This window comes from Nasonia vitripennis, chromosome 2, assembly GCF_009193385.2.
Source record: "Nasonia vitripennis strain AsymCx chromosome 2, Nvit_psr_1.1, whole genome shotgun sequence".
NCBI classification, from domain to species: Eukaryota; Metazoa; Arthropoda; class Insecta; order Hymenoptera; family Pteromalidae; genus Nasonia; species Nasonia vitripennis.
Genome location: NC_045758.1, coordinates 6,915,156 through 6,943,090, shown reverse-complemented (window position 1 = coordinate 6,943,090; position 27,935 = coordinate 6,915,156). Strand labels below are relative to the sequence as shown.

Sequence of the window (27,935 nt, the reverse complement as noted above, 5' to 3'; positions counted from 1 at the left end):
TTCAGCGCAGAAAGCGTACGTTTGCGATTCGAGTGTTGGCAGCCTGCATGGCAGAAACTGACGCTTCGAAAGCGCGCTTTATTTGAAATAAAATGAAATCCCACTGATTGTTTTTGTTTTTTTTTTAATTCAATTCTAATATAACATATAATAAAATTTCACAATCATAATTTTTCTAAAACGAATCAACAGTCAAGATAACGATTAATTATTCTACCTAAACTTTGAGGAGAAATATTTCTCCTCTATTTATTTACAAATGCGCATGAGCAACACTTAAAAAAACAATCATCGGCGTCCGAAACTGTAAAAATAGCAAAACAAAGCTAATAAAATCATATGCGGGGGCGCGGCGCACAGCTCGAGACTCGACTGTTGGCGTCCCCTTTCGCAGCGCGAGCAAAGCTCGTCCGAGGGAATATGGCGGTGCATCATCGGGTCGGTATTATCGTCGTCGTGGACAGGACTGCATCTGCATCATCAGTACGGAGCTAGATTTGTCCAGTTTCAAATCGTCCTCCTCCGCAAGACCGGCGTTCTCCTGCTGCTATATATACCTATCCCCCGCCCGCAAGAGGAGAAGATCGAAATATAGGTATATATAAAACGCTTCCCCTGCGCAAACCGTGGCCATAGGTGAGACACGAAACGAAGCATCACCGGCCGCTGAAAGAGAGCGAGAGAGAGAGAGAGGAAGGAAGCGCAGCACAGCGTCGAGTCGCCGCCGGGGGGTGAATGATCGGCTAATCCTGCGAGAGCAGCAGCACAAGAAGAAACTACGAGTGTGTGTGCGTGTACGGCTGGGCTGAGCCTGCAGCGTCTCTCGTCTCTTTAATTGCTCTTCTTCTCCCGTCGTCCGCACAAAAATGGCCTCGGCTTGTAGGTCGGCGAGAATGGTAAGTAAGATGTCCACTTCCACCTGAATAATGATAGTATAATAAGTCTACGTCGACGAATTCGGGTTATGCGCTCGAGACGCTCGCGACGGCCTTGGCTTTGACGATTAAAAGGGACGCGTTGGCTTACCGTCTCAATAGGCTCATGCCGAATGGCAGGTCGAAGGTGTTGTACTCGTACTCGGTTTTTCCGTCATCGACGCAGTCATCTTCGGCTGCGTCGAAGTTCAGCTCCATCTGCGTTGCCCAAGCCTTGAGACCGCGTTCCTCGTCTGTGCCTGTAAGGGTCGTAGTTTTTGGATTAATTACAGTAGGGTTGAGACGTACTTTTGACAGATGCAAAAAACTAGCTGTTTAAAATTTACATCCGTACCTGGTATAACATTATCTAAGAAACATCCTAGGCCACCGCCAACAAGAATCGTTGTGCTTAGCAAAACAGTAAGCACGCTATCGACTACTTCATTACCAGTTTGTATAGCGTTAGAATTTGCGATCATCCATTTTGACAGTACCTGTGCACGATTGAACGATCTTGTGAATTTTATTTTGTGATAGAAAAGTATTTTGAAACAAATGATAGTACGTACCAATGGGAAGAAAACAGAGAAACCAAGAATGTATAAATTACGTGCAGAGTTTAAATCGATGTACTGAAGCGCAGAGAAACCTGTTAATATTAAAAATTATCTTATTTTATAATCGTTTATGATAAGACTTTATGATACCATAAGTTCTATGCTTACCAAAAGCAGAAATAAGTCCAAACATCACACAAAATATTCCACCAACAATCGGATCAGGAATAATAATAAATATTGCTCCAAATTTACTGATTATTCCTTGAAGTATCATAAGTACACAAGCCCACTGTATTACTCTGCGACTTCCAACTTTAGTCACTCCTATTAGCAAAAATTCAAGTTTTAATAGTTGATACTCTTATTGGGCAATTGATTATTCTTACGAGTCATCTTTACCTATGGTTCCCACATTTTCTCCAAAAGTATTAGTACCGTTTCCACTGCCCCAAAGTCCAGCTAATACTGTGCCAAGTCCCTCAAAACCAATTCCTCGATTGATAGCATGAAGTGGTGGTGGTGGGGCTCCTATAAAAGTAATTTCAAATAATCAATGAATTTGTGACTTGCAATAAAAGAACTTGATACTAAAGTTAATTCATTTCAATTGACAGTTACCACACATTCTTGAAACCGTTGGATAATAACTGATGGACTCAACTGTACATGCCAATACACCTGCAAGCATCCCAAGTACTCCAGATAGTGTCACAGTTGGTGTACCCCATTGTCCAGGATAAGGAACCCTGAACCACGGAGAATCTTCTATAATCTTTATTTTGGTATCTGTTCTTCCTGGATGACCTTCTGGTAACGCATCCGTAGCAGTCAAGATGGCACAAATTATCCACATGACAACAATGGCAAGTAGAACCTACAAAATTTCATAGTTTCAATCATACCTCATACTCAATTGTGGGTATTGCGCTTACCGGGAATAGTTTAAAGAGGGCAAACCAAATGACTTTGAAGCCTTCACCTTTTCTGTACACTACTATTGGCACTTTAACATTTACTAGAACTTGCGAATATAGCGTCAGCATAATTATGGTCCTTTAAACAAAAGTATGAATTCAGAAAAAATTGTAAATCAATACCCAATAGCTTGCAGTTTCAGTGGAGAACTTACCCCGCTGCTATACCCCAATGTTTAGAAGCAGTTTCCGCTGCATTCTCAAAGAGTGACAGTCCGACCAAAGAAACAGTTGGTACAATTGTTAGGGGGGTGACGTATTTTAGTATGTATCCAATAACACCTGCATCAATGAATAGATTGTTTCAGGAATTGACGTTTTTCATCATTCACGCTCTATATAATACCGCACTAAATGAAAGCGTCGCAATGAATTACCGCAATAGCCGACGACAACTTGGAAGAGCGCAGAAACTGCGATAGCGCCTGAGAGTTCCCTCATTCTTATCTGCCACATTTCGGTCCTCTCATCGTGCGACTTGGCATTTAAAACCGAGGCCTCCGGGCACTTCCATTCAGGAAGATTTAAAATGGCGAGAGTCGGCACCAGAAACGATATCGTGCCTCCTTGCACTAAAGGAAGTCTGCGAAGGATATCAATTCGATAAATCAGTAAATATGTGAAATCCAAGCGCACCTACATGCGACGTCAGCATAGACGTTCGCGTTCATTAAAATCTAATAATTCGAAGCTCATCATACAAATGTCTCATTAGCAATCCAATTAGCTCGTTATCGCCGTTCATCAATCGCCGTCTATGCAAATAGCCGTCCAGAAAAAAGCAGCGACTCGGGTCGTCTACACAGAGAAAACCGATCCCCGACGAAGTAACTTTTCTTCTCTGAAAAATCGTTGTGCAGTTTATTACAATCCGACAATTACCGCTGCTTCGTTTTTTTCTCCTCTCGAATCGATCTTAGCCGAAGTTTACGACGCGCGGCGAGTCGTTTAACGATGCATCGTTATCCCGTCGCGCATGCACGTTTCGTCCTTAAAACATTTATTATCTATACAGCTCCGCGCAGCCATTAGCACCGCGAAACAGTCTATCCGCAGTCTCCAACTCGATTATTAACGCCCTTCTAAAAACGTCTCTATAGAACCTATATCTCTAAGGACTCTAATGGAAATTCGCGCATCGCAAGAGTCGCTCTCTGCCATCAATTTCGCACGCCCGATAGCGAATCGATAATTTGCATTGTATCGTATCTCTCTCTCAGGCGCGCCTCGCGCCTCTGTGAATTAATGCATCTATCGCCTGCTTATCTCTCCTTTTTTATCGACTTCGTCGGAGAGGCTTTGACGGATACGCGAATGCCCGATCGATGCTGCATATTATACAAGTGGAAAAGAATAGCTGTGTGCGACGCGACGCGGTATCTTTCGCGTCTTTCAAGCCGGATGGTTCTAATTTTACTCGCGTTATTTGGCTAACGGACAAATGCGGTATACAAGTCGCTTCGGGATGCACCGGTTAAAGACTTTGACTGTTTTGTTAACATTCGTATAGAGCGGCTGCTTTTTGATAAAAGAATTCATTGTTATTTTAGCTACGTATTCGTTAGAATGTAATTGTTGCGAGGACAAGACAATTTTATGCCGTTACTCTTGAAAATTGGTTCTAATCGACAGTTTAAATAGCTCGGAATTCATGAGGTCCGTTGGACGCCAGTGTATTTCACAGGCGAATGTCAACGAGAATCCATATATAGATACCGAAAACTACGCGCTTGACTGTGATAAATAGTCGATTTTTCGTTCGAATCTGCACACGTAAAATTATAGCCCGCGTGAATTCGATAGCAAAGCCTTTAAGTGACACGAAAACCCGTTAAATAGAGCAAGCTTCGCTTTTATCGCGCGCTTGGTAAATGTTACGCTTAATTACGAAATCATCTCCAGCTGATTCAACACAAATATGAATTTTGAACGAAGAAGACGTTTCCACGGCGTGAAATCGATTACGCAGCTCGCTCGCTCGCGCTTAAAATATTTCGTCGCCTCACGAATTGCTCGAAATCCGAATAATCTCATCGTTTCGAGCGCAGTGGTCTTATCTCGGCGCGCAGCTGAATAGCAGATTTCGAACAAAAAAAAGGCAGAGCAAATACGCGTTCTTTTCCGAGCTGGACGCTCTTACGCAACTATCCCTGTCGTTCACATGGCTCCACCTCGATCCTGATACAAACATCAGACAGCGGCGTCGAACGAATCGGTGTTTTTGATATACAAAAAATCTTATGCGCCTTGGTCGAACGTCGCGTAGCCGCACGTGAACTCGTTAATGCGACGGCTAAGTCAAAGGGGTGATAGGGAACGATGAGATAAGGGCTCGTACCTGCAGCCGACTGTTGCTTGGATGAAGGTGACGATGCCCGTGACGAGGATCATGGTCGAGATGATGTGACTTCGAGCCGGATCATCCTCGGCCATGCACAAAGCTGGTGTCAGGATGAACGGTATCGAGACGATGGCGCCGATCATTGTTAGGTAGTGCTGAAAAGCCATGCATCGTTAAAGCCCGCCAATAAAAGAGCTTTGTTTCATCGTACGCTAGCGTGTAGTCGAAAAAATCGTTAAGCCCGGATGTGAGAATAATCGGGTATAGGTTTTATTGACGATATAGAAGCGATTCGAGCGCACTCCGCGCACAAAAATTCAGCTTTCAGTTTTACAGCGGGGGCTGTAAAAAGCTTTCGTAACGTTCTATTCACGGTAACGATTTAGGTAATGCCACGTGAGCGACGATTCTTTTTTGCTAAATTGATTTATTTCATGCAATCAACTTATCAAACAAAGCCGTCGAATTCCTCGAGCTTTTTTTCCCTTATACGATATGCGTCTCAAGTTTTGTCGAAGAATGTGTGCAGTGTGTAAACATGTGTTTCTAAAGCATACCTGCAGTGCCATGAACAAACAGAGATACCATGGTGGTATGTCGTCTATTCCATAAGTTATGTCCGGCTTTTGTCTTTCCACCATTTTTGTGCCTTTGTCGTCGTTGTTGTTAGTTGGGACATTCTGGCCGTTTTGTTGATTGGAAGGTGAATTTTCCTGGACGCTCTGAAAACATAACGTAATCGTGGGTACACTTCATTATGCGCGCGATGATTGATGTAAGCTTAATTATTGCGAGATACTTTTTTGCACACAATCGAGCGCACTGGTTATCTCATTTTACCTTTTTTTAGGAAGCAGAATTAGCATTAATCGTCGCTAATTTTGGGAAAATTATGAAATCGCGAATACAATCCAGAATTATGCTAGCGTATTAGCCACCGTGGAAAGACTTACGTTTTGTATGAATTGCTCGATTTTAAATTTAGTATCCTATACCGATTGTCGAATTAATTCGCTGTCGATTACACGCAGTATCCCGAATTGAAGCACGTGATGCTATTTAGAAAAAAATATGTTCCTCATTCAATAATTGCGATATAACGAGCCGCATAATAAAGCGAAGAAAAAACCAGCTTAGTGAGCCACTCTTCGCAACAGGTCCTCGCGAGTGATCGAAATCTTATGAAAGGAGAAGAGCGTTTAGTAAATGCGCACTATATACTAGCTATGTGACTATTCACAAAAATCCGAACACACCCAATTGCAACTGCGTCATATACTGCGCAAACCAATAAATTATATTTACGCGAATAAGAAACGCGATCGAGGTCGAAAAAAAAGGTCGATTGAAGAACTCGTTGCACACCATATACCACGACCTACGGTACACCTCGGACGAGTTTTTATTAATTAAAGCAAACTTTCGATAATATTGACTTGCGAACTAATCAAGGTCGCTGTAAGGCAGATAGATAGAGAGAGAGAGAGAGAGAGAGAGAGAGAGAGAGAGAGAGAGAGAGAGAGAGAGAGAGAGAGAGAGAGAGAGAGAGCATAATTGGATTGCTGACACCATCTACGTTACTTGGATGTGTGTGTGTGTACACATCAGTGTAGATGAACAGAGGCGACCTTGTACTTGACTAATAGAATCGCGATTATTAACAGTAGGGCTTACACTCAGTTTAGCGACTTGATTAGCGATGATTGCACTTTTGGTTATCGGCAATGGGTCCGCGAAAAATTCTGCACATAACGTAATGACTGAGTAGTGGTAAATTTTTCATGAGGAATTTAAGTCACACTAAGAGGGGATATAAAAAGTTTATGATTTCTCGAAACGAATGTCATCGAGTAAATATTTCGTGCATTCAATTTAAAAAGGCCCGGCGTCGTAAAGATTAAATTGAGCTAGAATTAGGATTACGTATGCATTATTGCATCATCCCAATTTCAATAGATTATTGCGATTTATGCCTTACGATTATCGTATAGTCCTCGCAATTGCTTTATTTCACTAGAACGATCAATTGTTCAATTTATCATTAATAATTTATGATTTACAATTGACGCTTTACTTTAAAGTAGCTTGCACGCAGTACAAACTTTACGTTCGTCAAATAGTTCAACGATGACAGTTATAGAGTTCAAGTGCTCAATTTGAATAAAAAAGAGTATGTACTCAGCCAAATTTGTAATTCGACGTGTCAATAACATTTATAATCCGCCGTGACAAATACTACTTTCTACGTGATCTACGATTTCATTAATAGTTAATTAATGAATTATCATAGACATTAATATATACTTGTAGGTATATCCGTAGTGTTTTCACACGATGCCATGATACCGAAAGACAATTCGAATTTAATTAGATTCTAATTCAATGCAGTACGAATCGTTTCCAAGATTTTTTATCCCTGACGATCGTACGGAATCAGTAAAATCGAGTGGTCATTGCAAAATTTATTTGCTTTCCAAGTTCTCCTCCAGTTTTTGCTCCCAATCTCGCCCAATCGTGACAGTTATTGTTGCGAAGAATGAAAAAAAAAACTGCTATATAAGAAGCATATATTCATTTCAATCGTGTGTAGATACTGCGTTTCCGAGAATGAAACTCGTGGTAACGTAAGAGCGGTTGTCTCCTATAACGCTGCTTGGATATCATGAAATATACATTAATCTAGCGGAAGAACTTCGCTGAATTCACTGGAATGTGCTTTTTTTCGTATACAAGCTTCGGCAATATCGTAAAATGCAACTCTCACAAAATGTTACCTAAAAGTGTATTCAGCAAAAATTGAACATTCGGTGTACTATCGCTTGTCGTCTGACTCGAAAAATTGTGCAATTTAAAAGACGTAACCGCGTATTATTAACATGTTACAACCCTTTCTTGCAGTATGACCACAACGTGTGCATATCACATAGAGTTGAAACCATAATACCTCGAACAAAAATACTTTATACCGGCTATTGTGTGTTAATTTTCCACCCATGCCCCAAACTCTCGCCTCATCAAAACACAAGCTTAAGATACGTTAGTCTTTTTGAATCGCTTTCGAGGGCCCTCGAGTATTATACGATAAATGTCATATTTTGCTTCAAAAATGTTTCAGGGCGTATGTACGAACAACATTTTTTCAGTAGGTACAAACATTTATATATACTATACTGTATAAAATATACGACGCATCACATTGAACTTACCACACTTGTGAGCTGCACGGCGTTGTTATCGTCAGCCATGGCTAGAAAGCGTCTGTCTGTTATTCATATATTGAAAAACGCTGCAGAGGTGTTGACGTGCGTATTTGTATACCCGTGGAAAAAGACGATAAAATCACCCTCACTTGTTCAGCACTGAATAAATATTCCAAACAAACGGACGAATCGTATCGATATTTGCTTCTGTTTATTATCTCCCAGTGAGTACAATTGTATAAAAACAGGCGGGAGAGAAAAAGCGTCTCTCTCGATCGCAAAAGGTGCGAGTTTAGCGGACCGCACCGGTAGTACGCGGTAGATGATAATATATAAGACTGCGTGCGGAAGCCGAGCCGATAGCCCAATCAGCGCAAGTCGATCGCTACTGTTGAGCGGGCGCGCGATCACGCGGCTAATATAACCGAAGAGCTTCGCTAGACGCTCTCGCGGGTAATCTTCCGACATCGCCATCTACTTCTTATATACCCGGCTTCCCTCGAGTCTCTTCTCTCCCTCTCTTTCTTGCTCTCCGGCAGACGCCCAGTGTGTATAACTCACGCCTTTCTATATATTTCAATTAGTCGTATAAACTCGCGACGCTTCGACTTTTATTCCTTTGTTGACGCTGCCGCGGCTCTCTATCCGGCTGCTATATCCTTATGCGCCCGCGCGTGGAACGCCAGCTTAGGCTTGTTTTGAGTGATACATTCTTAAAACTTCGGGTATAGGCATGTGTTACGTCAGTTCTTTTTTTCTTGTTTATTTATCTTTGCACGAAATAGTTCTAATTGAACGACGGTCGTTTTTCGCGAGATATTGTGTGGAAAACGAAATGAAATGCTTGAGTATAAAATAGTATACATTTTAATGTAAAATGCATATGTCAGTTTTTATGTGTCGGGTAATTTTCGATATTTACACTGCACCCAGACTCTGTACATTTGCAATTGTCTGCTGCGGTTCACTTGCAGTCTTCTGTCAACGAGATTCTGGACTTCGCTGAATCCGCAGTTAGTAAACAATTCTCTAACGTCATCTGCAATCTCGTGAAAAGTCATTAGTACTTTCGAAACTGACTGCCGAAATTGGATACTAATAGGTTCTGATAACATACCTTGCGTGAAAAAGTATACTCGCGTTCCGTCGCCTCTCACGTAGAAATTCTCCGCTAGGCAGCGACCTTTTTTAAATCTCAATTGCGCCAAATCGTATCTGCCGTAGTCGCGGAACAGAACCAAACCTCCTGGTTTCAAATATCTGTGTATTTGCTTGACCACATGCTGCATTCTACAATGTAATGCAAACCGTTTAATCATCATTGACAATAATCAAATTGAATAAAATTGTCATATAATTTGCATACTTTTCTGGATGTATGGCTGAAAGCACAAAAATTAAAATAATTATGTCCAAACTGTTTTCCTCGAATGGTGGATTCCAGTCCTCTAGTGTTGCATCAAGTACGAATGCCTTACACCTTTACAAAAACAATTTTTATATAAGTTTATTGAATGACTTTTACATAACTTTACTGCTCTGTAAATCTAATAGCTTGCATTACCTTTTTGTATCATATTCTTTGCTTTTTTGCAATATCTCAATGGCTGCTGATGAAAAGTCACAGCAATAAACAAATAATTCTGGATCATTGTTGTATAATAGCAAAGGAAACACAGTGTTGCCCACGCCACAGCCTATTTCAAAAATTCTACGCGCAGGCTCCATGCTGTTGTCCATTGAATTGCTTTCTTGGTCAGCACTGCCACTTTGCGACTCTGGCAAAACCCTCAGAGGTCTCTCTTTGTCTTGTTTAACGGCATTACGTGCTAATTCTGGAAACTCGGTGAATAGCCAATGTCTATCCTTAAAAAACCTTTAATTGAAGTGTTAATTAGTTTCAGGACATTATTAAAGCAACAGTGCTAATTGGCTAGCAGCACTTGTTCTAATGAGTTATTAACCAACCTGTTTTGGTGGATTCCATAGAATTTATCCCAAAACTTGTCTGCCTCATCCTCGTACTTGGCTATTTCCTCTGCTGAAGCGGATACTTTTGAGTTTTCTTCAACTTTGCGCTGGGCTGTTTCTTCCTGCTCCTTGTCCCAAACCACGTTGTCCCTGCAATGATTATTCATTTACCAAACCAAGCGCTTGCATTCAGTAGACATTTTATAGCAAACATAAACACTGGTATAGTTATGCAATTCACAAGAATTATAAAACACTGTAAAGCTGATCAGCAGAAGTTGAAACGTGAATCACCGCTCGGCGAGAAAAAAGAAACTCGTGCGAGTGAAAAAAATTCACTGCCCAACAAAAACATAAACAACAAACTTCAAGTTTTGAGGTTAGGTTAGCCCGTTGGTCGTTGAACTTGGTGAAAAGCCCAGCTATTACCAAGCATTGTGCCGGAACACGTTGTCCTTGTGGTCTAGGGTCCTATTTCCAAACTGTGGCCTTTTGCTCGTCGACTCCTCGGCGCCGACGTCCTCCGTTGACTCTGCCATAACGATCGATGGCAGGAGCTCGCGTCAACTCTGAACGCACGTGTTTTGCCGCGCTGCCAGCGCCGGCCACCGCATAGCTGGACTCCGCTCCGCGGGTGTAAAGGCAGTTTTACAGTGCTGTATGTACAAAAGTTGGATTCGAATATTCGAATACAATTTTCTAATAATAGATGATTATTTCGAAAAAACAATGAATTCTAAGCATCTCTCGCGACCGATACGATCGATGAATTAACATTGTATAACGAGCGTAAATTTTTGCAATTTGCGCTTTGTCTGTGAATAATGACAGTGTATAGCTACAGGCGTTAAACATCAAGCGTATCTCATCCGGAGTACTTTTCATAAAATCTTTCTTTGTATCGCTAAGGCTTATATATATCCACGTGCATGTTGATCTCTCAATAAGTGCCAAGCACTGCATAAAAAAACAATTTCAAAAAAACAATCTCCGCTCATAGTCCAAGCCAGGGGCATAAGCAGTCTTAGAAAAATCCTACGTCAGACACGCCTTGAAGTGCATAGCGAGCTGCAGCGAGTCCCGTATGCAGATGCGCGCGCGCATAGAGGCTCGCGGTTCTCTCTTGCGCTATCCGACCTACGCCTGCCGGCCTCTCGCGATTTACAGTCGGCCGCTCGTTCGGTTGCCCGTCGAAAGGCGCGCGGGAGTCGCCGAAAGGGGATTTCCGCCGGTGCGTGTAATTCGCCCCCGCGCACACACACCTATACACAGAGAGAAAAAGACGGAGATATAGATATCGAGAGGCTCGTGTGCTGTATACGCTCTTGTCCAACTGCTATATAGGGTGAGCGGATACAGGAAAAGAGAGAGAGAGAGAGAGGGAGAGGGAGAGACTGCACGCTGACTGACGGACTGACGTCGATATCGGGAGAGACGCTCGGTTAAGTAAGTCTTTGAACCGCTTATGCTTGTCGCGGATTAACGACAATTTTAGCGTTGCATGCATATGGCTACATAGTTATAATTGGCTTCCGGCTTCCACGCAGCGCTCCTTCTCGTCGAAAGTGACCAACCCCCGTGCAAAAAAAAAAATATCAAAGAGTGGGAGAAATGAAAAGGGCGAATCGCAGCCCTTATACGTTGTATGTATTCAGTCGAATGAAAGGAAACAAAAATACACACACGCAGGCTTTGTAAAACAGAACCGGCTGCCCTTTCAATTTCCCTCACGCGAAGCGAAAGAGAATAATACACGTTCTATCCTCATCGAACACACAGACATACAGGAGAGTCTAATCGAAGCGGGAACCGGCTGCTTTTCGACGCAAACTTGCGCAGCTTTCGGATCAACGACCTTTCGCTCGGCTCATATATTATATATACACAAGCGAGACGGAGACAGAGAGTAACGAAAGGTGCACGCCGATGAGAGAGCGCAAAAAGCGCGAGCAGGATGCGCGAAGGAGCAGCATCAAAATGCACGGGCACGAATACAAGAGGGACGAGAGAATAATCGAGGCTGCAGTTGGGCAAAATGGACGCGGAGACAGTTGCGCGGACAAGACGGATGGACGTGCGTTTATTGAAAGATACGGATATATTGAATCGTTATCCCGCGTATATACGAGGGAAGCTGCGACGGACTGGAATATTATTTCGGAGGAGTTTTGGGATGATTTTTCGACGCCGCGACAATACACATCGTATAGAGCCGAGAGGCGAACACGTCGGCTAATTGTAAGTGCTGGAGGTATAGAGCTCGTGTGACAGGCAGCTGGAAGGGACGGCTGATGTAAAATAGCAGGAGTAGGAAAATGAAAAAGAGAGCGCGAATGGGAGGAAGCGTTTGGGCGTCACTCGAGGCTCTTTATACGCCGCAGCTAGTCGGAATAAAAAAAAATCTCGTTTTCTCCCCGAGTTTCAAAATTATCCCCCAAGTCTGCACATTACCTCCAGCAGAGAGCCCAGTTCCGGAAACTCGGCTAATACGCAGCAGCGGTGGCATCTCTGCTCCGAAAACTTCTTTCTATAATTAGCATCGGTATATAACGAAAGAACACAGCGCAGAGAGAGAGAGCAAAAGGCAGACGACGCTCGGAAGGGTGCAGTACAGCCTCGAGGAAATGGCTGTTACCGCTGCAGCCGTTGGACGAATTGCGTCAGTGCAGTAGCTCGTGGGCGGCTGCGATCCTGCTGCTACGCCGCTCTCCCTCAGGGAGAAATCGATACGCCTTTCCTTTCTTCTTGGCGCGCGCGAGATTTCGCGCTCCTGCAGTTATATAATGTACGTGACGTCTGTGCGTGTGCAATTTTGCGAGGATGTGACGGGCGGGAGGAAGTTATCGATTTTCAACGCGGCAGCAGACGCCAGAGTCGATGACGAGTGCGTATCCTTTAGCTCTTGCTCTCTCCCTTTCTCCCCCGTGGGTCTGTTGTAACGGGGATGAATTTCCGAGTCGCGGTTCCCGAGGAACAGTTGATATCGATGCGGCTGATTGGGAGCGTAATAAGGAGCGAATCGTCTGGGAGACTACACCGGTCATTTTTTCAATCGATATCGAACCTCTCCATTATACCTACCGCGAGAAAATTTCCACTGAAATTCACAGGCTTCGATCCTCGTTGATTAAATAAGCGGCTGCATCATCGATTCCGTGAAATGTTCAGCAGTCGCGATAGCTGCAGCTTCTGTCTCTCACCTGCGCACACGTGACCGAATGCCGCGGGGGTAGTGACCGGGTAATCGGGCCCGGCTTGAATCGATCATCGCTCTCTCGGGCTATAATTACAAAGTCGACGGACGGAAGAGTAGTGGTGTGCGGCGTTTACGAGGAGCTGAATAAATCCGACGACCTGTTCGATTTCGCCGCGAGCTCAAAGCGTCAAATTTAGAGCGATGCAGGATCCCGCGCGAGGTCGTTGAACTCGCGAAAAATAGCCCAGGCTCGCGGCGTGTACGAGTATATGAGCGCTGTCGTTCCTCTCGCGACAATTTATTCGCTGGGTCTCGCTGGAGTATAAGTATAATGCCGCTGCTGCGCAGTTTAATGAGATTAAACGCGATAATTATGCGATGGCCGCTGCGGAGTTGCGGATAAAAGTTTATGTATGTGCGAGCGAGCGAAAATTGTCAGGATAACTTTTGTTAACTCCAAGCCCGCATATATAGCCGAGACCTACCTCAATGATGCAGGGACTTTTTTCTTTTCGCCGGCGTTACCACTTGCAAGACTCGTTCTGTGAAGCGAGATTGTATGGGCATCGCCCCAAGATTCGCAACAGCAGGGTGCACTAGACTACACATCACGATTCCGTTATTGAGCCATCATTCGATCATTCGCGCCGATCTTCCCGAGTAAAGTTTTGATGAATTGGCCGAGGCAGCTTCAGGAAGGCTGTGACAGACGGACGGGCGTAATTAACGAATTAATATTTCAACTGGAAGTGCCATCAGCGAGCGGAGTCGAGACGAAAAAAAAAGATCGACTAGCGGATTAACGCGAAAACTCTTACTACTGCGAACCGACGACTAAAACACATCCGGGAGCTTGAATAATTAACGCGCGAGCTAGAGTAGCCGCGGACTGCATGATATCAAAAGATGGATTACAGCAGCGAAAAAGTTGGTCAGCCTGGCGATTTCACCTTCGCGTTGCAATCGATATTCGCAAAATTTCCCCATATATGCGTGCATGTATCGGCCATTGTACAAGACAAACCGCACGCACCCCCGAGGAGTAAGGAAAAAAAGCCAGGTTCCCCGCGCGCGAGCAAACAAATCGGAAAAACCATGCGAGGATACGTGGCCGTAAACAAACAAAAAGGCTAACGTAGTGCGTGTAAGGAGAAAAAAATAACGAAAAAAAGAGCGCGCCGGCGGCCCGCGCGTCGACGGAGAGCATAAGAGAGAGGGTAGGTAGCGCAGGCAAGGAAGGCGCGCGCGTTGCGGCGCTTGGTTACGGGGTGGTTGCCCTCGTCTGCGCTTTGTGGGAAATACCCGCTCAATAACGTGTAGAGTCTGCCGTCTCTCCCCCTTTTGGATCTCTCTCTCTCTCTCTCTCTCTCTCTCTCGCGCGCGCGCGTAAGCAAGTGAGAGAGAGAGAGAGAGAAAGTTACGTATACGCGCACGGCGAGGGTCGCTTTTGCCCCCGAAAGAGGACTCCGCCCTTGCTCGCGCGCGAGCTCTCTCTCTCTCTCTCTCTCTCTCTCTCTGCCTTCTATTTTCCCCGTCTCTCTCGCTCGCGCGTACACGCTCTGATGCGGCGTTGCGCTCTCTGTGTCGGTGTGTCTGCCGCCGCCGCCGCTGCTGCGGTCCTTGCTCTTTCCCGTGCCGAGCTCTCGCGCTGCTCCTCGTTTGTCTTACTTTCGCGTTTTACATTTTCGAAGCGACAGGCCTTTTTCTATTATCTCTACTCTCGCTCGTCTGTCTGCGCAGTCTGCTCTGCCGTATTTCCCGTGTAGGTATACGCATATGAGTTAGTGTATACTTACAGTCAGTCGCTTCTTTGAAGATTCAATTCCTCTCGGCTTGTGTTTTCGGAGATAAGCGAGTCGCGCGTCGTTAATCGGTTGGATCCCGAAAATCAACGCCTCGAATCTCTGGCGGCGGGTCGCGTGCGCGCAGCAACAGCCCCGAGGCTGTTCTCTTGTCGTCGGACTAGAAAAGGTCAATCCCGGGGAACCTTATCGCGCTTGACACACCGCGCCCCGGCTTTCTTTCTCTCTTTTCTATTGTACAGGTGTACGCGTCGCCGCAGTAGTCGGCTTTCCATTATACGTCCGCGGAATAAGGTGCGCACGAACAGGTGGATACGGGGCCACGGTTGTCTAGAAAAATAGAGAGGGTGTCTCACCCTTTGGGCTTTAGCGATTCAAGAGCCTACGTGCGGATGCAGGTGCTCGACGAGACCTGCTTTCTCAACGCGTCAACTTTCTGGTCTATTTTTGCGCCCTCCCCCCTCGCGCGCGCGCGCGCTCTCTTGGTCCTTTTTCTGTCTCCGAGGATGATGACGAGGAGAGGCCTCTACTGTGTACGCAGACTGTAGTTTCAAGGTCGGCGAGGTTTCTTCTTCTCATTTTTCTTGTGAGTTGAACTTTACATTCTGTGTAGACCATAAGCTTCGTATACCGAGCGGCATTCATAATCCAAAGCTAAGAACAGCGAGCATTAGCAAATAATAAAAGATAATCCTATTAGACTGCGGAGATTATCCAATTGCGACTACTGCACGGAGCTGCAAGCTCGTTATAACGCGAGGAACTGTGAATTTAACAAACTGAGGATATATCGGTGCAGAGGCGATGATCGGGACAGAGAGAGAAAGAGAGAGAGGGGGGGGGGGGCACTGTGGCGTTGCACAGTTGCTAAATCTTCGAGTTCGTTGCTGAGAACAGGCCGAGATTACCGGCGGAGCAATTACTGCGCCCAGTGATTGGCGCTCGGGGTTGTACTACCACCACCACTACTACTACTATAGTAGCTAGTGCTTCATTGACGATTCGAGTTTGCTCTGCAGTCTGCAGTATGATTCGATGCAGACATTACTCGGAGCTTGCGTCTTGAGCATGCAATAAATCATGTATGGTAGTCAATTCAGCAACAAGCTAGTATACCACCTTTGATATAAATGTTCGATACAATGCCAATTATGTACACGCAGACACGCGGAGAGCGCGACAACGAGACTCGAAAAAGGGCGAAACTCTCTCGCGGCCCGCGGTCGATCGGTCCAAGTTCGCAGCAGCAGCAGCGCCGAAGAGATATCCCACCCCTTGCGCTATATATATATATAACCCTGACTGTCTATATGCTATATATACGTGTATACGTCTCTCGGTGTACGCACAGCACCGGCGTTGCAGGGGTGGTACTGCCCTGGCGGTAGTGGTGGTGGTGGCGGTGCTGCTACTGGTGGTGGAAACCCAAAGATCGTTCGGGCGATGACCTCGACGTTCTACTCCAGGACGCCCAGGCTGACGCGCTTCTGGACTCGTTCGGCGTTGCCATAGCTCTCCTTTTTCTCTCTCTCCCTTTTTTTACTCCCCGTTCGCTGCCGGCGCTCTCTCTTTCGAGGACCCTGTGCGCGCACGGTAAACGCCGGACGTTTACTCTTATATATATATATATATATATATATATACCCGAGCCTTTTTCCGCGCTCTATCGATCTCTGCCCGCCAGCATTCGCGCTCCGTGAGATGTGTGAGTGCGCTGCACCCCATGGCGACAGGTTGATCGAATCGCCCTTGGATCCTCGAAGATTTTTTATGAATCGACGCGGGCGCTTTTTTCTCTCGCTGATCGAAGAGGAGAGGGCCGGGCAAAATTTGACTCCTCGACGCCGAAAGCGCTCATAACTGCGGCTTCCTGCTACGCGAAGGGTGTAATTAGCCGCGTACGCTGTGTAATGTAGCGTAACCCTTTTTCACGCACACACACACAGAACGCGACGTGTGATTAGCGGTGATTATAAGCTCGTTCGGCAATAAATCGAACGTTTTAGACCCATTACAGAGTTAATTTGAAGACTATTACTTGGCGTTAGAGCTGTGCACTTTGCATCAAATTTCATAGATTTTTCGACGTATGCCTGTATCGACAGAGTTGTATAAAGTTTGTTAACTGGAGCACTCAAGCTGTCCCCCGTCGTAATGGAAATATAAAAGCAATTCTCTGTAATTTATCCTTATACGCATCATCGGAGTGCACTCTGCCATGTTTATTTATACCCGATTCCCGATCGAGTAAAACCGATGCGAATATTCTCTCCGCTCGGGTGTGTACGTAAAAATATTGAAAATTTCGAGCGAAAACAGGGTGTGTTTACGGAAAATCCAGTGGAAATTGGAAATCTCCCGCTCCGATTTCGCCTCGCCATAGGCCAGTGGCGCAGATCAATAAGCATTCCAGAGAGAGAGAGAGAGAGAGAGAGAGAGAGAGAGATGTCCCGCTCCACGGCGAGAGTCGCGAGTCTTCGTCTCTCCGACGTGTATACTCGAGGATTTACATCTTATCCAAGGGCGGCTTTTGTGCGGAAATGTCATTTCCTTCATAGAGCCGAAGCTCTAAATATTTTTGCCAGGTGTGTTTACTCCCCACTGCTTCCGTCGCTTCCAAATTCCATTTTACATCAACTTTTACGCTGCTATTCTGGGCGAAGCAAATATTATAAGAACTAACTTTAAAACGCGTAGGCGTGTACCGATCGAATCATCTGCGCGCTAATCCCACTGTATCGCGAATTTTCCCTCTGATGCAGCAGCATAGTATTTCACCTCGGCGATACATCGCCTCCGGATGCAGCAACTGGGAACACACGTCGCATCAAAGGACGCGTGTATAGAGGTAGGGAAGGTATGCCTGCAGCGCAACCTCGTCGTCGGGTCATAATTGTGTTAAAACAAACTATCGATAGCTATTGTCACGCAAGCTTCCGTCTCTCCCTCCTCGATGCCGCTCATACTCCCAGAAGCGTTCGAGACTCTCGTGTATGCGTGGATCGCAGGTGGCATATACATGTATAGATCGACGTGTGCGCGGCGCACTTGCGGCGTATACGCGACTCGGTGAAAGACCCCATTTCAGTGCCATTATAGACGAGTGCTCCTGCCTCTACTCATCGTACACGGCATCAGCCCTTTTGCGCCGTAGAACACCGTGTACGCGTATTCTGTGCGGGGTGTGAGTACACGCGTAATTCTATCTCGCGTTCGAGAGATTCATTCAATAAGAATCCACAGAGTCAACTTATAAATAGACATGATAGCGTTATTTTTGCGCGCAGAAGCCTATACATAACGAGATTCGCAGGATGCGCCGCGCGAACCAGTCGCGAGGACGACAGTAAGCTCTCCCGGTATGTGCGCGCATACATTCGCACCTTCCGATCATCGCTGCATGTCGCGCATAGGCAGGACTCCGCCCCGTTTCGCGCGCGCCTGGAATGTTAACTTTTTCCTCGCTTCGCTATCGTGCGCTATAAGATGCCCGCGGAAAAGTCGACTCTGAAAATACACTGTTTTCTTCTCGTCGCATCAGTTCAGCAGCTGTTTTATCTGTGCGGAGGTGCGATCACCCGTTTTCCGTTCGCTGAACGACAGTGTGATGGATAGTTCGAGGCGCTGATAGGTTGGGTGGCACACAGGTGCAGGCGATTAAGGAATGCGAGGAGACGAGAGGACGGTCGGCTTGATCGAGGGAAAAGGACTCGATTGAGACATCCTCTGCAAGATGATTTAAATTGCTTGGGAATTAACCTTTTTTATTTCGTTACTCTGAGGACTTCCGATTGCTCCAAGTGAAGTGGTAGAGTCTGGAGAAACAGCTTTCATCAAATTAACAAAATAGTTAACTCGATTATACGAAGCGAAAGACGGCGCAGCTGTGCACTTTAGCTGAAAAGCCCGAGATTTAGAGGCACTTAAGTGCACGCTCAAGAAGATCGGTTAGCAGGTCCTCGAGTCTTTTTTGAAAAAGCTTAATTGTTTCCAGAATGAAAGCTCTCTCTCTCTCTCTCTCTCTCTCTCTCTCTTGATTACGAGCGCTCGAGTGGTTGCTTTTTTTCAGAATAAGTGTTTGCAAATGATCCTATTGTCGCGCAGTTTTTTCGTTATTCTTCGTAATTAAAGATATTCTCAGTTTGTAATTCGCTCGCAGTCGAGTGCTCAAGAATTTCATTAATTTAAAAGTTGCAACTTTGCGAATTCATCGATCGATTTCTCAGGAGAAAGCGTCAACGCTCGATAACCTCGTTATCTCCGGCATCGACCAATCGCGAAGCGCTTCTAATCCTCCTCGATAAAAAGACACTGCACAGTCTCAGAAAAGAATATCCACCTCTTTCTATTTCTCTGACAATCCTTATCTGTCGCCGGCTCGAGCGATGCATTCCAACGCGACGGGCATCAGTTCTGCCAACCGCAAGCTCGATCAGGCCCCTCTACACAGTGCAGGCACGTACAGATGCGTACAAGAAAAAAGCGACTCCGGTTTCCGTTAATCGTGCGAAAACTCGTCCCGATTCGATCGGCCCATGCATATGCATGTGCGCTCTCTAGCGCGATAAAAGTGCAGCGTGCGCGAGTATAGGTATAAGCAAGCGTCCGCGTGCGTGCGAGTAGGAGAGAGAGAGAGAGAGAGAGAGAGAGAGAGAGAGAGAGAGAGAGAGAGAGAGAGAGAGAGAGAGAGCTCTTTCGCGAGTGTAAAGGATAGTATCTATTTATACGGCGCGCGAGCGAGAAAGAGAGGCAAGGCAATTGACCGCGCGGCCTTGACTTTCTGCCTCTGCGCGCAGCTCTGCTGTAAGTATAACGGACTGCTTCGTTGCTGCTGAGAGCGAACCGACTGGACAGTGCCAGAGTTCTTCCCTTATTCCGTCGATTGGGTCGATGATACGTTGATGGATCCGATAGGCGGATGGTTTATTCGGGCTGTTGGGTTGAGCTTGCGGGATTGCATTCTGTGCGAAGTCACGAATCGACTGGAAAAAACCGAGTGACTATCCATGACCCTATATAATAGATCCTCGTCAACGTTCAAAAAGAAGATCGATGTTCGGCCGTGACGAAAAGAGTGTATACGTGCGAGGGGGAAAAGCGCCTGCGGCGAGGGCGTCAATCGGCCGCGAGTGAAGAAAAGGAACGAACGCGAGGCCAACGGCCTTGACCCCGTCCACGTCGGCCGGGCGCGGGCGTATATATACCGCTTTAGCGAAGCGAGACACGCGAGAACACGGCTATATGCCAGCAATGGCATCGGTCAAAACAAAGCGCCGATCCTCTCGCACCTTTTTTCGCGCTTATTTTCTCACGTTTCACTCCTAGCGCCGCAGAGAAGAGTTATGGTTATACGCGGTGACACGCGAGCTGCCCCCGCGTACGGCTCGAGATGTGCTTCAGACACGCAAAATGCTGGCTAATTTATCGACAGTTATACGCGAGCACTTCGTTAAATTGTACTTTATCATACCGTTATAAGAATAACATTTCTCTGTAATGTAACGCACGGGTTCACAATTCTCGGAAGACGAATGCGCTTCGCGTTGAAAAGTTCGCTAACTCGATCTAACGTGGAAATTCGCTGAGCGAGCTTTGATAAAAAAGTTACGCTCCTCGAGGCTCTTGATAACAATTCGTTTTCCTAGAAGATCCATTGTTTTGTTAAAGTTCGATGTAAAACATCTCAGGATCGGTGAATTCGAGCAAACGCGCGCAAATAACTCCATGAATCACGACAATTGCGCTACTCTCGCAAAATATCCAGACACTGTCCAGACGCAAACAGCGACGAATACGTTTCCGTCAAAATCTGATAAGGCCCGTTCAACACACGATAATCTTATTTGTGCCGTGGAATTTCCGTGCAGCAAGCGAAATGCGCGCAAGTTCTTTGTGTTACCGATCTGAGTCATCGCCGCCGCTGATCCGAGGTTTACGCTGCGCGGGATTAGTCATCCGACGTGCCGTAGCGAGGCTGAGGCTGCACATTGCTTTGATCTCTCGCATGCTTGTTTCCAGACTTTCAAATCAGCTCCTTTATTATGTCCCTGAGTAATTACGATTATGCGGCTTCTTAAGATAATTTTTACCGTCAATATTTATGCTTATGATGCTCCTCGTGCGTCAGAGAGACAGTGACTGTAAGTAGTGAACGATAAGCAGTAATGTCTAAATAATTGATATTTCGAAAAACGTATCGTTTATCCGTTCTGACGAGCTCAGCTTTTCGCAGAATTTCAACAATAGACGTAGTCATACAGTATAGAGATGCAAACTGCCCCCGCAAAGCCCAACGAGCCGCAAAAAAGTTGCCCACCTACGCGCGAAAATGTTTATCCGCCCTCGACAGAGTTCCCGCAATATGCAACGACGACTCTACCACGCACCCACGCATCGAAAAAAATGAAAGTTCTCGAGTGCGCACAACTCTTTCACCGACGGGGCGAGGATTGCCAACTCGAGAGTATCGGTTGACGGGGGCGGAAAAAAGCATACGCATCAGCTTGAAGCGACAATTTTTCAATATAAGCCCGGCTATCCTGAAATCTGTGGCGCCGAATCCTGTAACGGATTTCGCCAGGCTAAAAGCGTACATAGGATCGAAATGAATTCGCTCTTTGTCCCGAACGAAGATTCCCCTACACAAAAAGTTGGGACAAGCCGCACTTCACTGAAATGACAAGCCTCGCGCTTTAAATTTAGAAAGAAGTCAGGGCGTCGAGAGTCGCGAGCTTGTAAATTGCCTCTCCGAGAAATCATTAAGGTCGCGTCGCAATACTCTCGGCTCACACAAACCTTAATTAAAATTTTCGTTAATTAGCTTCGAAACGAATTCCATTGGCTCTCGCATCGAAATTCCATAAATCAAGCGCGCCAATCCATCTACGCTGGATAAGGGTCAAAGACCCCGTCCCGAGGGTTAGTGTAATATATAGGCACACACCAGGAATTCCAAATCTCTCTCTCTCTCTCGAGTTTCCCTGAAAAACTGTTCGATTCGTTTCCCGACATGGCGAATCGCCGCGGCTCTTCCTCTCGATTTCGGCCGCCCGCATTTAACTCGTATATAATCCCCTTTTCGCAACTTTTTTTCTCTCCGCACTTTCGTGCGTACAACTTTCCCGCTCGCGGGGTCACTACCATCGTCGCGTCTCGTGGCCCGTCTGCTGCGCCTTTTTTCGGAGTGAGTACACGACGCCGACGACGACGTCTATTGCGCGGCAGGATGAATTATGGACGAGGCTATTGTTACGGGCTCTCAAGCGCGAGAGCTTTTGGGATTTGTCGCGGCGAATGCAATTCCATTTTATATTACACTACTATACCGATTTGTCTAACCTTTCGCTCTGTTTTTCTGTTTCAGGTGAGTTACGAAAATGCAATCACTCTCTACTGTATATCCTAGCCTAAGCTCCTGCAAGTAAGTTAAAACTCGACCCACTTTAGAGCGATTTCGATATAGAGCATCGCATCCCCTCGTGCATTCGATAGGCCCTATTATCGGCCCCTCCTCCGCGTAATGCCGTGCATTAAAGCAACCGCTCTCGAAGCTGCGAGTGTACACGCGAGCTCAGGAGTGCCTTCGAAGCCAAAAATAACGAGCCCCTAAGAAGGCAGCTGCGCGGCGTTAAAATTCATCCCCTCGCCGCGAGGATACACCGAGATGCGCCTTATGCTTTGTAACGAAGGAGGGATGAAGCAACGTCGGCGCGGCGCGGCGCAGAGCGCAATGACCTTCCTCAAAACAGCCCGCGAGAAATCGATCGGCTCCTTATCGCCCGCCCGTACCTCCTCCTCCCACACCCCGCATAGACGGCTCTGCTCCGCAAGACCCACGCCCGAAATGCGAAAGCTTTCGCGTGGGCGCGGGTGTAGTCGCTATGTATATATAGTTTCCGATTGTGCGGAAAATCCGAGTGGGAGTGTATCCTGAAAAAAAATCCTGAAATGCCTTGCGCAGAAGCTCGATTCGGTTTTCCTCAATGGCATCGCGTATTAGCTCCGGAATGACGGCTCGGAGCTCATGGCGCGCGTTAGGAATTTCGCCGGTTGCGACGGTACCACCACCCCGACAAGCTCTCTCTCCCTCCCACAAATGCCAATTGCACACACGGCTCCCACGCATTCTTTCGTCCCGATGTCCGTTAGCTATCGTGATCTGCGTTTCCCTTCGGGGCGCTTTAAATTTTCCGATCTTTAAAGGCCGAGAAAATCGACTCTCCTCGTCATCGCGCTCTGCACGGGTATCCATATAGGTATAGGTATACGCGGTGCGCGTGGACAGGTGCGGCTGTTGCTTGCACTTCTCTCTCCCTCTCCCACCGGCTCTCTCTCTCTCTCTCTCTCTCTCTCTCTCTCTCTCTCTCTCTCTCTCTCTCTCTCTCTCTCTCTCTCTCTCGCTCAGACAGACACGCGAATCCATACCCGCGACCAGTTGGCGGACGGGCTGCTGCACAGCGAGTATGGGAAACGTGCGCGCGAGCGCTGGCGCCGCCTGCCGGCCGGCTCGCTCGTTTCATCCTTCCCCTGCATCGCTGCTCGCGAAATACACCGCAAGATGGTAGACGGCGCGACTTTTTCCTCGTCCCCGTCTATGCAACTCGCTCAGCGCGAGTTCGAAAATCGCCGGATTTCTTCAGCGCTTATCATAATTTTCTCTCTACAATCTATAAATCGCTCTGACAGTTCCTTTGTACACTCCTGCGTGCAGTGCTTCCCCACCCGAACGGTGGCGGCACCCTTCCCCCACCTCCGTCCATCTGTCTCTCTTTCTCGCGCGCTCTCTCTCTCTCTCTCTGTTCGTATAGAATGCATCGCTCTGTCTCGGTCGCTCCCCCTCGGTCGGCTGGCTCTCAGCGGCCGTCTCTCTTTCACTTCGCGTGTGCCTCCGCTTCGAGAGTGTAGTGGAGACGCCGCGAGCGCGCGTTGATCCCCCGGTCACAAGTTCCGTGTGTGTGTGTATAATAATATTATACATCTATATCTCGCTCTCGGCGTTATTTGTTTCCGTCGTTGAGCTAGTCTGAAGTCGCGTCGAGTCGTTGGTTCATGTGCGTGTGATCTTCCGACGCGGCGATCGGTAGGTACATCAGCGTCGACGATCGCTTCTTTGCCCGGGCGGCGGCGGCGGCGTTGCTATACTATCCCTCTCTCTCTATCTTTCTCTGTCTCTCTCTCTCTCTCTCTCTCTCTCTCTCTCTCTCGCTTCTGGCATCCACGTCCGTCTCCTCTCCGATACACACTGTGTGGATTGCGTCTGTGGGCGTGTGTGTGTGTCGGTGTTTGGCAGACAGTTCCAGCTGAGCTGTGTGGCAGAGAATCGAAAAGAAAATAATGAAAAGTTCTCTCGGTGTAAGTCCGTCTCTTTCACTATAATATACGGGCGTGTGTGTATTTGTCAGTTTGTGGCGATTGCAGCGGCTATACAGCGGGAAAGACGGAAAGAACTGCGCTTTACGAGCTTTATCCGCGACTGCTCCGAAATCCGTGAAGGAGCAGTAGTATCGGTAGACATATGCCCGGGCGACACACCCTTAAACGCTGTCGCCCTCTTTCTCTCTCTCTCTCTCTCTCTCTCTCTCTCTCTCTCTCTTTCTCTCCCGCTATACGCTGCCATGCACACAGACACACACCTTGTCTCGCGCTCATCCGCTCCGAAAATCCTTTTCCTAAAAAGAAGAACGAGTGCGCTTGTTATTATAGCTAAATAAAAAGACATTTGTGCGATGCCGGCACAAGGCAAGATGACGTACGGAGTCGAGAGCACAAGACGTGTGTGTGTGTGTGTGTGTCTGTGTGTACCGGCTCGCCGTGAAAGTGCGTCGCTCGCTGCTCTCCGTGCGCGCAAGTGCAAACTCGCCGCTAGCGCGCGGAGAGAGGGAGATCGACCTCATCTTCGCGGCAGCGTATCCTTGCCCTCTCTGTCCCCCTCCTAGTCTGTCTCTCTCTCTCTCTCTCTCTCTCTCCGCGAAATTAATTTCCTCCCCGCTCGCGCTCCGAAATCCGAATCGGAGCGCGAGCGCGGTGCACACTAGCTAGTATACAACGCGGCGACTCAAGCGATTTTTCCGAAAAACAGCGGACGACGTGCAGCAGCAGCCGCAAGCTATAGTGCGCGTCATCTCCGAGGAGCGCCAAAGCATCGAGCAGAGCGATTCCTCGTCGCATATCATTATCTCCGAGAGAGAAAGAGAGAGAGAGAGAGAGAGAAAGACGGACGGTCGGACGACTCGCAGCTCTTCCTCACTGCGTCTGCGCGCGCTCGCGCGTGTGTGTGTAGTGCTGCTGCTCCTCTCTCTCTCGCTTGCGCGCACATATTCGCATACACGGACGGACAGAGTCACGTATAAAAGAGAGTTCTGCTCGTCGTCGTCGGCGACGGCGCGGCGCGCACGCTCCCTCTACGCTCGCCAGCAGAAGCAGGAGAGAGAGAGATAGAGATAGAGAGAGAGAGAGAGAGACCGTGTGCGAGCGCGCGTGTGTGTATATGTGAGCAAGCAAGAGAGAGAGAGGCCGTGTCTCGTGCAGCTCGCTCTCTCTCGGTCTCGCAGGCTGCACAGCTCTCGGCGCGCACGACGTCTGTACGTCTCTCGAGCTCCCTCGCTCGCTCTCTCTCGGGCCGCCGCTACTTGTGCAGTGCGTGTGACACGAGCACGCCGCTAGGATGTCCGTGAGAATGGAGAACGTGGCCGCGCCAAGGAAGCTCAACAATTACAAAATGATGGTGAGTAGAGCCGTTATCGCGCGAGAGCGAGTGTTGTACCCGATGGCGATGGCGACGGCGACGGCGACGGCGTTAGGTTATGCCGCCGTGTGCAGTGTGCTTGGTGCGCGAGTGCGACGCATCCGAAGTATGTGAAAGCGAGAGAGCGCCGCCGAGAGCAGCTTTCCCGAGAGTGGCTCTGCTTTTTTGCAGCGAGTATAGAGCCGCGGAGTCATGGGGGCGGCTGCAGCGGGGAATCTCTCTCTCTCTCTCTCTCTCTCTCTCTCTCTCTCTCTATTTCTCTCTCTCTATCTCGCTCTCTCTATCTCGCTCTCTCGCGGAACCGGCGTAGTTTGACAGCTTGCCGCGGGGCGTCTGCTGCCCCACCCAGTCTTTCGCTCCCCGTCTCCGCGTATATACCTATATAGAGCTGCGTTTCTTTCTTTCTCTCTATCTCTATCTCTATCTCTCCTGCACTTCGCTTTCTCGCACACGACGTGCATCCCGCTCTGCATTTTCGCGATCCAGCTATATCGGAGAGACTCGGGGCTTATATCGACGCGAGAGCGCCGCCGCAGCGAGTCCCTCTGCGCGTGTATAGATTTTTCGATGCCCGTGTGTGTCTGTGTGTGCGAATGAGTGGGAGAGTTCGCTCGGGGTCCATGGACGTGCGCGAATTCGAGGTTGGAGCGCTCGCTGTCTCGGCGCATGCTCCGCCGGTGGCGGCGGCGGCGGCTTTCTCTCCTCGACACACTCGCGTTCGATGTATACGTGTGCACTGCAGGCAGGAGGAGGATCCGGATCGAGGTTTTTCCGCGGCGGCGGCGACGGCGACGATCGATGCGAAGGGAAAAGTACCTCGAGTAGGTGTATAGGTATTCCACGGGCTTATCTCCTCGTCGGGAGAAGCTCGGGCGAAGAGGGAGGGAGGAATAATGCCAATTTTTTTATCGAACTGCTTACAAGCACCATCTGGCTGCCCGTCGCGGAAACACGCGGAACGTTTCACGTGCGGCGGCTGCAGATGCCGGCTGGGCGGCTTCTTCTTCTTCTTCTTCCTCTTCCTCCTCCTCCTTGTACATCTCGGTTCTGCAGAGCAGCGGTGCTGCTCACTCGAGAGCGCGGACTATTTCTGGCGTCGCCGGCTCTCTCTCTCTCTCTCTCTCTCTCTCTCGCTCCGTGCATTCGAAGCTTTCGATTGTTCGAACTCGCGACAAGTGCCTCACGACAGCCGAGTGCCGTACAACACTACGGCAGATTCAATTAAACTCCGCTTATCTGGCGAACCTCTCGATAGCTACATCCGCGACAGCTACTGTTTTTCTCTTTACTTATACTTACACACTGCTGCGATAAGCTTGCGAAGATCGAGCTTCGGAAAAAGCACGGGCGTAGCTTGTCGGTGACAAACGACTCGGGAGAGATTCTTCGTTTTACTTCTCCGCCTGTTCTCGGGAATTTCGAATTGCGCTCTGAGATCATCGCTGTCGTTTCATTGAACGATATGCATAGCTGCGCGATTTGTGGAAAAACCACGCGAGTCTCTGAACTAGTCATGATCAAAAGGAGACTGTTCCCAACCCGCAGAGGCACAATCAGCCGAAGACACTCATTGACTCCGGTTTCAAAATCCCCGGCGTATATACATATAACAAGTAGGCGGACGACAGTAGCAGCTCCGTGTAAAATGGAGTCGTTCCGTCGTACCTTATCGATCCTCCGCGGGCCATGCGCGTACACGCGCTGCACACGCCGGCGCTGCAGCAGCTGCAGCAGCAGCAGTTACCGGTAGCCAGAGAGCGCGCAGTTCTCCCTACTCCCGCGCACTGTACTCGCGAGCGGGCGGTATACATCCAGCCGCGGCGACCTCGAGGTACCTACGCGAATTCGGCCCTCCGTAGTTGCCGGTCGTGTGTGTGTGTGAGAGAGAGAACGAGCGCGCGCGCGCGCGGCGCTATTCTCTTGCGCCGCGAGAAAATCGACCGATCGACAACGCCCTTCGAAGGCTTCCGTTCTCTGTCGCTGGCCGAACTGCAGGGAGAAACCTTGGACGAGAAGGAGAGAGTCTAGCTGCTGCTCCTTATCGGGTAGATATAGATATAGATATAGATATATATATATATATATATATATATATAGAGAGAGAGAGAGAGAGAGAGAGAGAGAGAGAGAGAGAGAGAGAGAGAGAGAGAGAGAGAGAGAGAGAGAGAGAGAGAGAAAGAGAGAGAGGAAAAGGCGTGGGTGGGTACACTCGGTGTGTGTAGGAGAGGTT

General features: G+C 47.8%; 3 protein-coding genes across 41 annotated transcripts in view; 1 reads left to right on the top strand and 2 right to left on the bottom strand.

Moving 5' to 3' along the window:
- Positions 1–116: 116 nt before the first annotated feature.
- LOC100123163 (solute carrier family 23 member 2) lies at positions 117–27,291 on the bottom strand. Of its 2 annotated transcripts, none has more exons than XM_031922984.1 (13): positions 27,005–27,291; positions 5,350–5,514; positions 4,790–4,947; positions 2,829–3,034; positions 2,607–2,733; positions 2,410–2,530; positions 2,096–2,351; positions 1,877–2,005; positions 1,643–1,801; positions 1,487–1,566; positions 1,270–1,411; positions 1,027–1,174; positions 117–919 (listed from the first exon to the last, which is right to left on the bottom strand). In XM_031922984.1, the coding sequence occupies exons 1-13, from the start codon at positions 27,218–27,220 to the stop codon at positions 832–834; spliced, it is 1,995 nt and encodes a 664-aa protein (XP_031778844.1). In that variant the 5' UTR covers positions 27,221–27,291; the 3' UTR covers positions 117–831. The 2 variants fall into 2 exon arrangements, with proteins under 2 accessions (XP_031778844.1, XP_001606771.1); XM_001606721.6 differs by lacking the exon at positions 27,005–27,291 and adding an exon at positions 7,999–8,619.
- LOC100123149 (protein alan shepard) overlaps positions 2,220–27,935 on the top strand; it is a 55,087-nt gene continuing 29,371 nt past the window's right edge. For 25 of the 37 annotated variants that reach the window (XM_032597042.1, XM_032597048.1, XM_031923003.2 and 22 more), the window contains exon 1: positions 24,146–25,684. In XM_032597042.1, coding sequence (XP_032452933.1) covers positions 25,625–25,684 — 60 coding nt within the window. In that variant the 5' untranslated portion in view covers positions 24,146–25,624. Of the gene's footprint in view, positions 2,341–23,848; positions 24,041–24,139; positions 25,685–27,935 lie in introns of those variants that run through there. The other 12 variants (XM_031922987.2, XM_031922990.2, XM_032597033.1 and 9 more) reach the window with 7 other exon arrangements.
- LOC100123156 (tRNA N(3)-methylcytidine methyltransferase METTL2) lies at positions 8,842–10,745 on the bottom strand. Of its 2 annotated transcripts, none has more exons than XM_001606714.6 (6): positions 10,393–10,558; positions 9,961–10,113; positions 9,557–9,868; positions 9,359–9,472; positions 9,110–9,282; positions 8,842–9,031 (listed from the first exon to the last, which is right to left on the bottom strand). In XM_001606714.6, exons 1-6 carry the CDS (start codon positions 10,500–10,502, stop codon positions 8,886–8,888), a joined length of 1,008 nt encoding a protein of 335 aa, XP_001606764.1. In that variant the 5' UTR covers positions 10,503–10,558; the 3' UTR covers positions 8,842–8,885. The 2 variants fall into 2 exon arrangements, with proteins under 2 accessions (XP_001606764.1, XP_031778871.1); XM_031923011.2 differs by having other exon boundaries at positions 8,858–9,038; positions 10,393–10,745.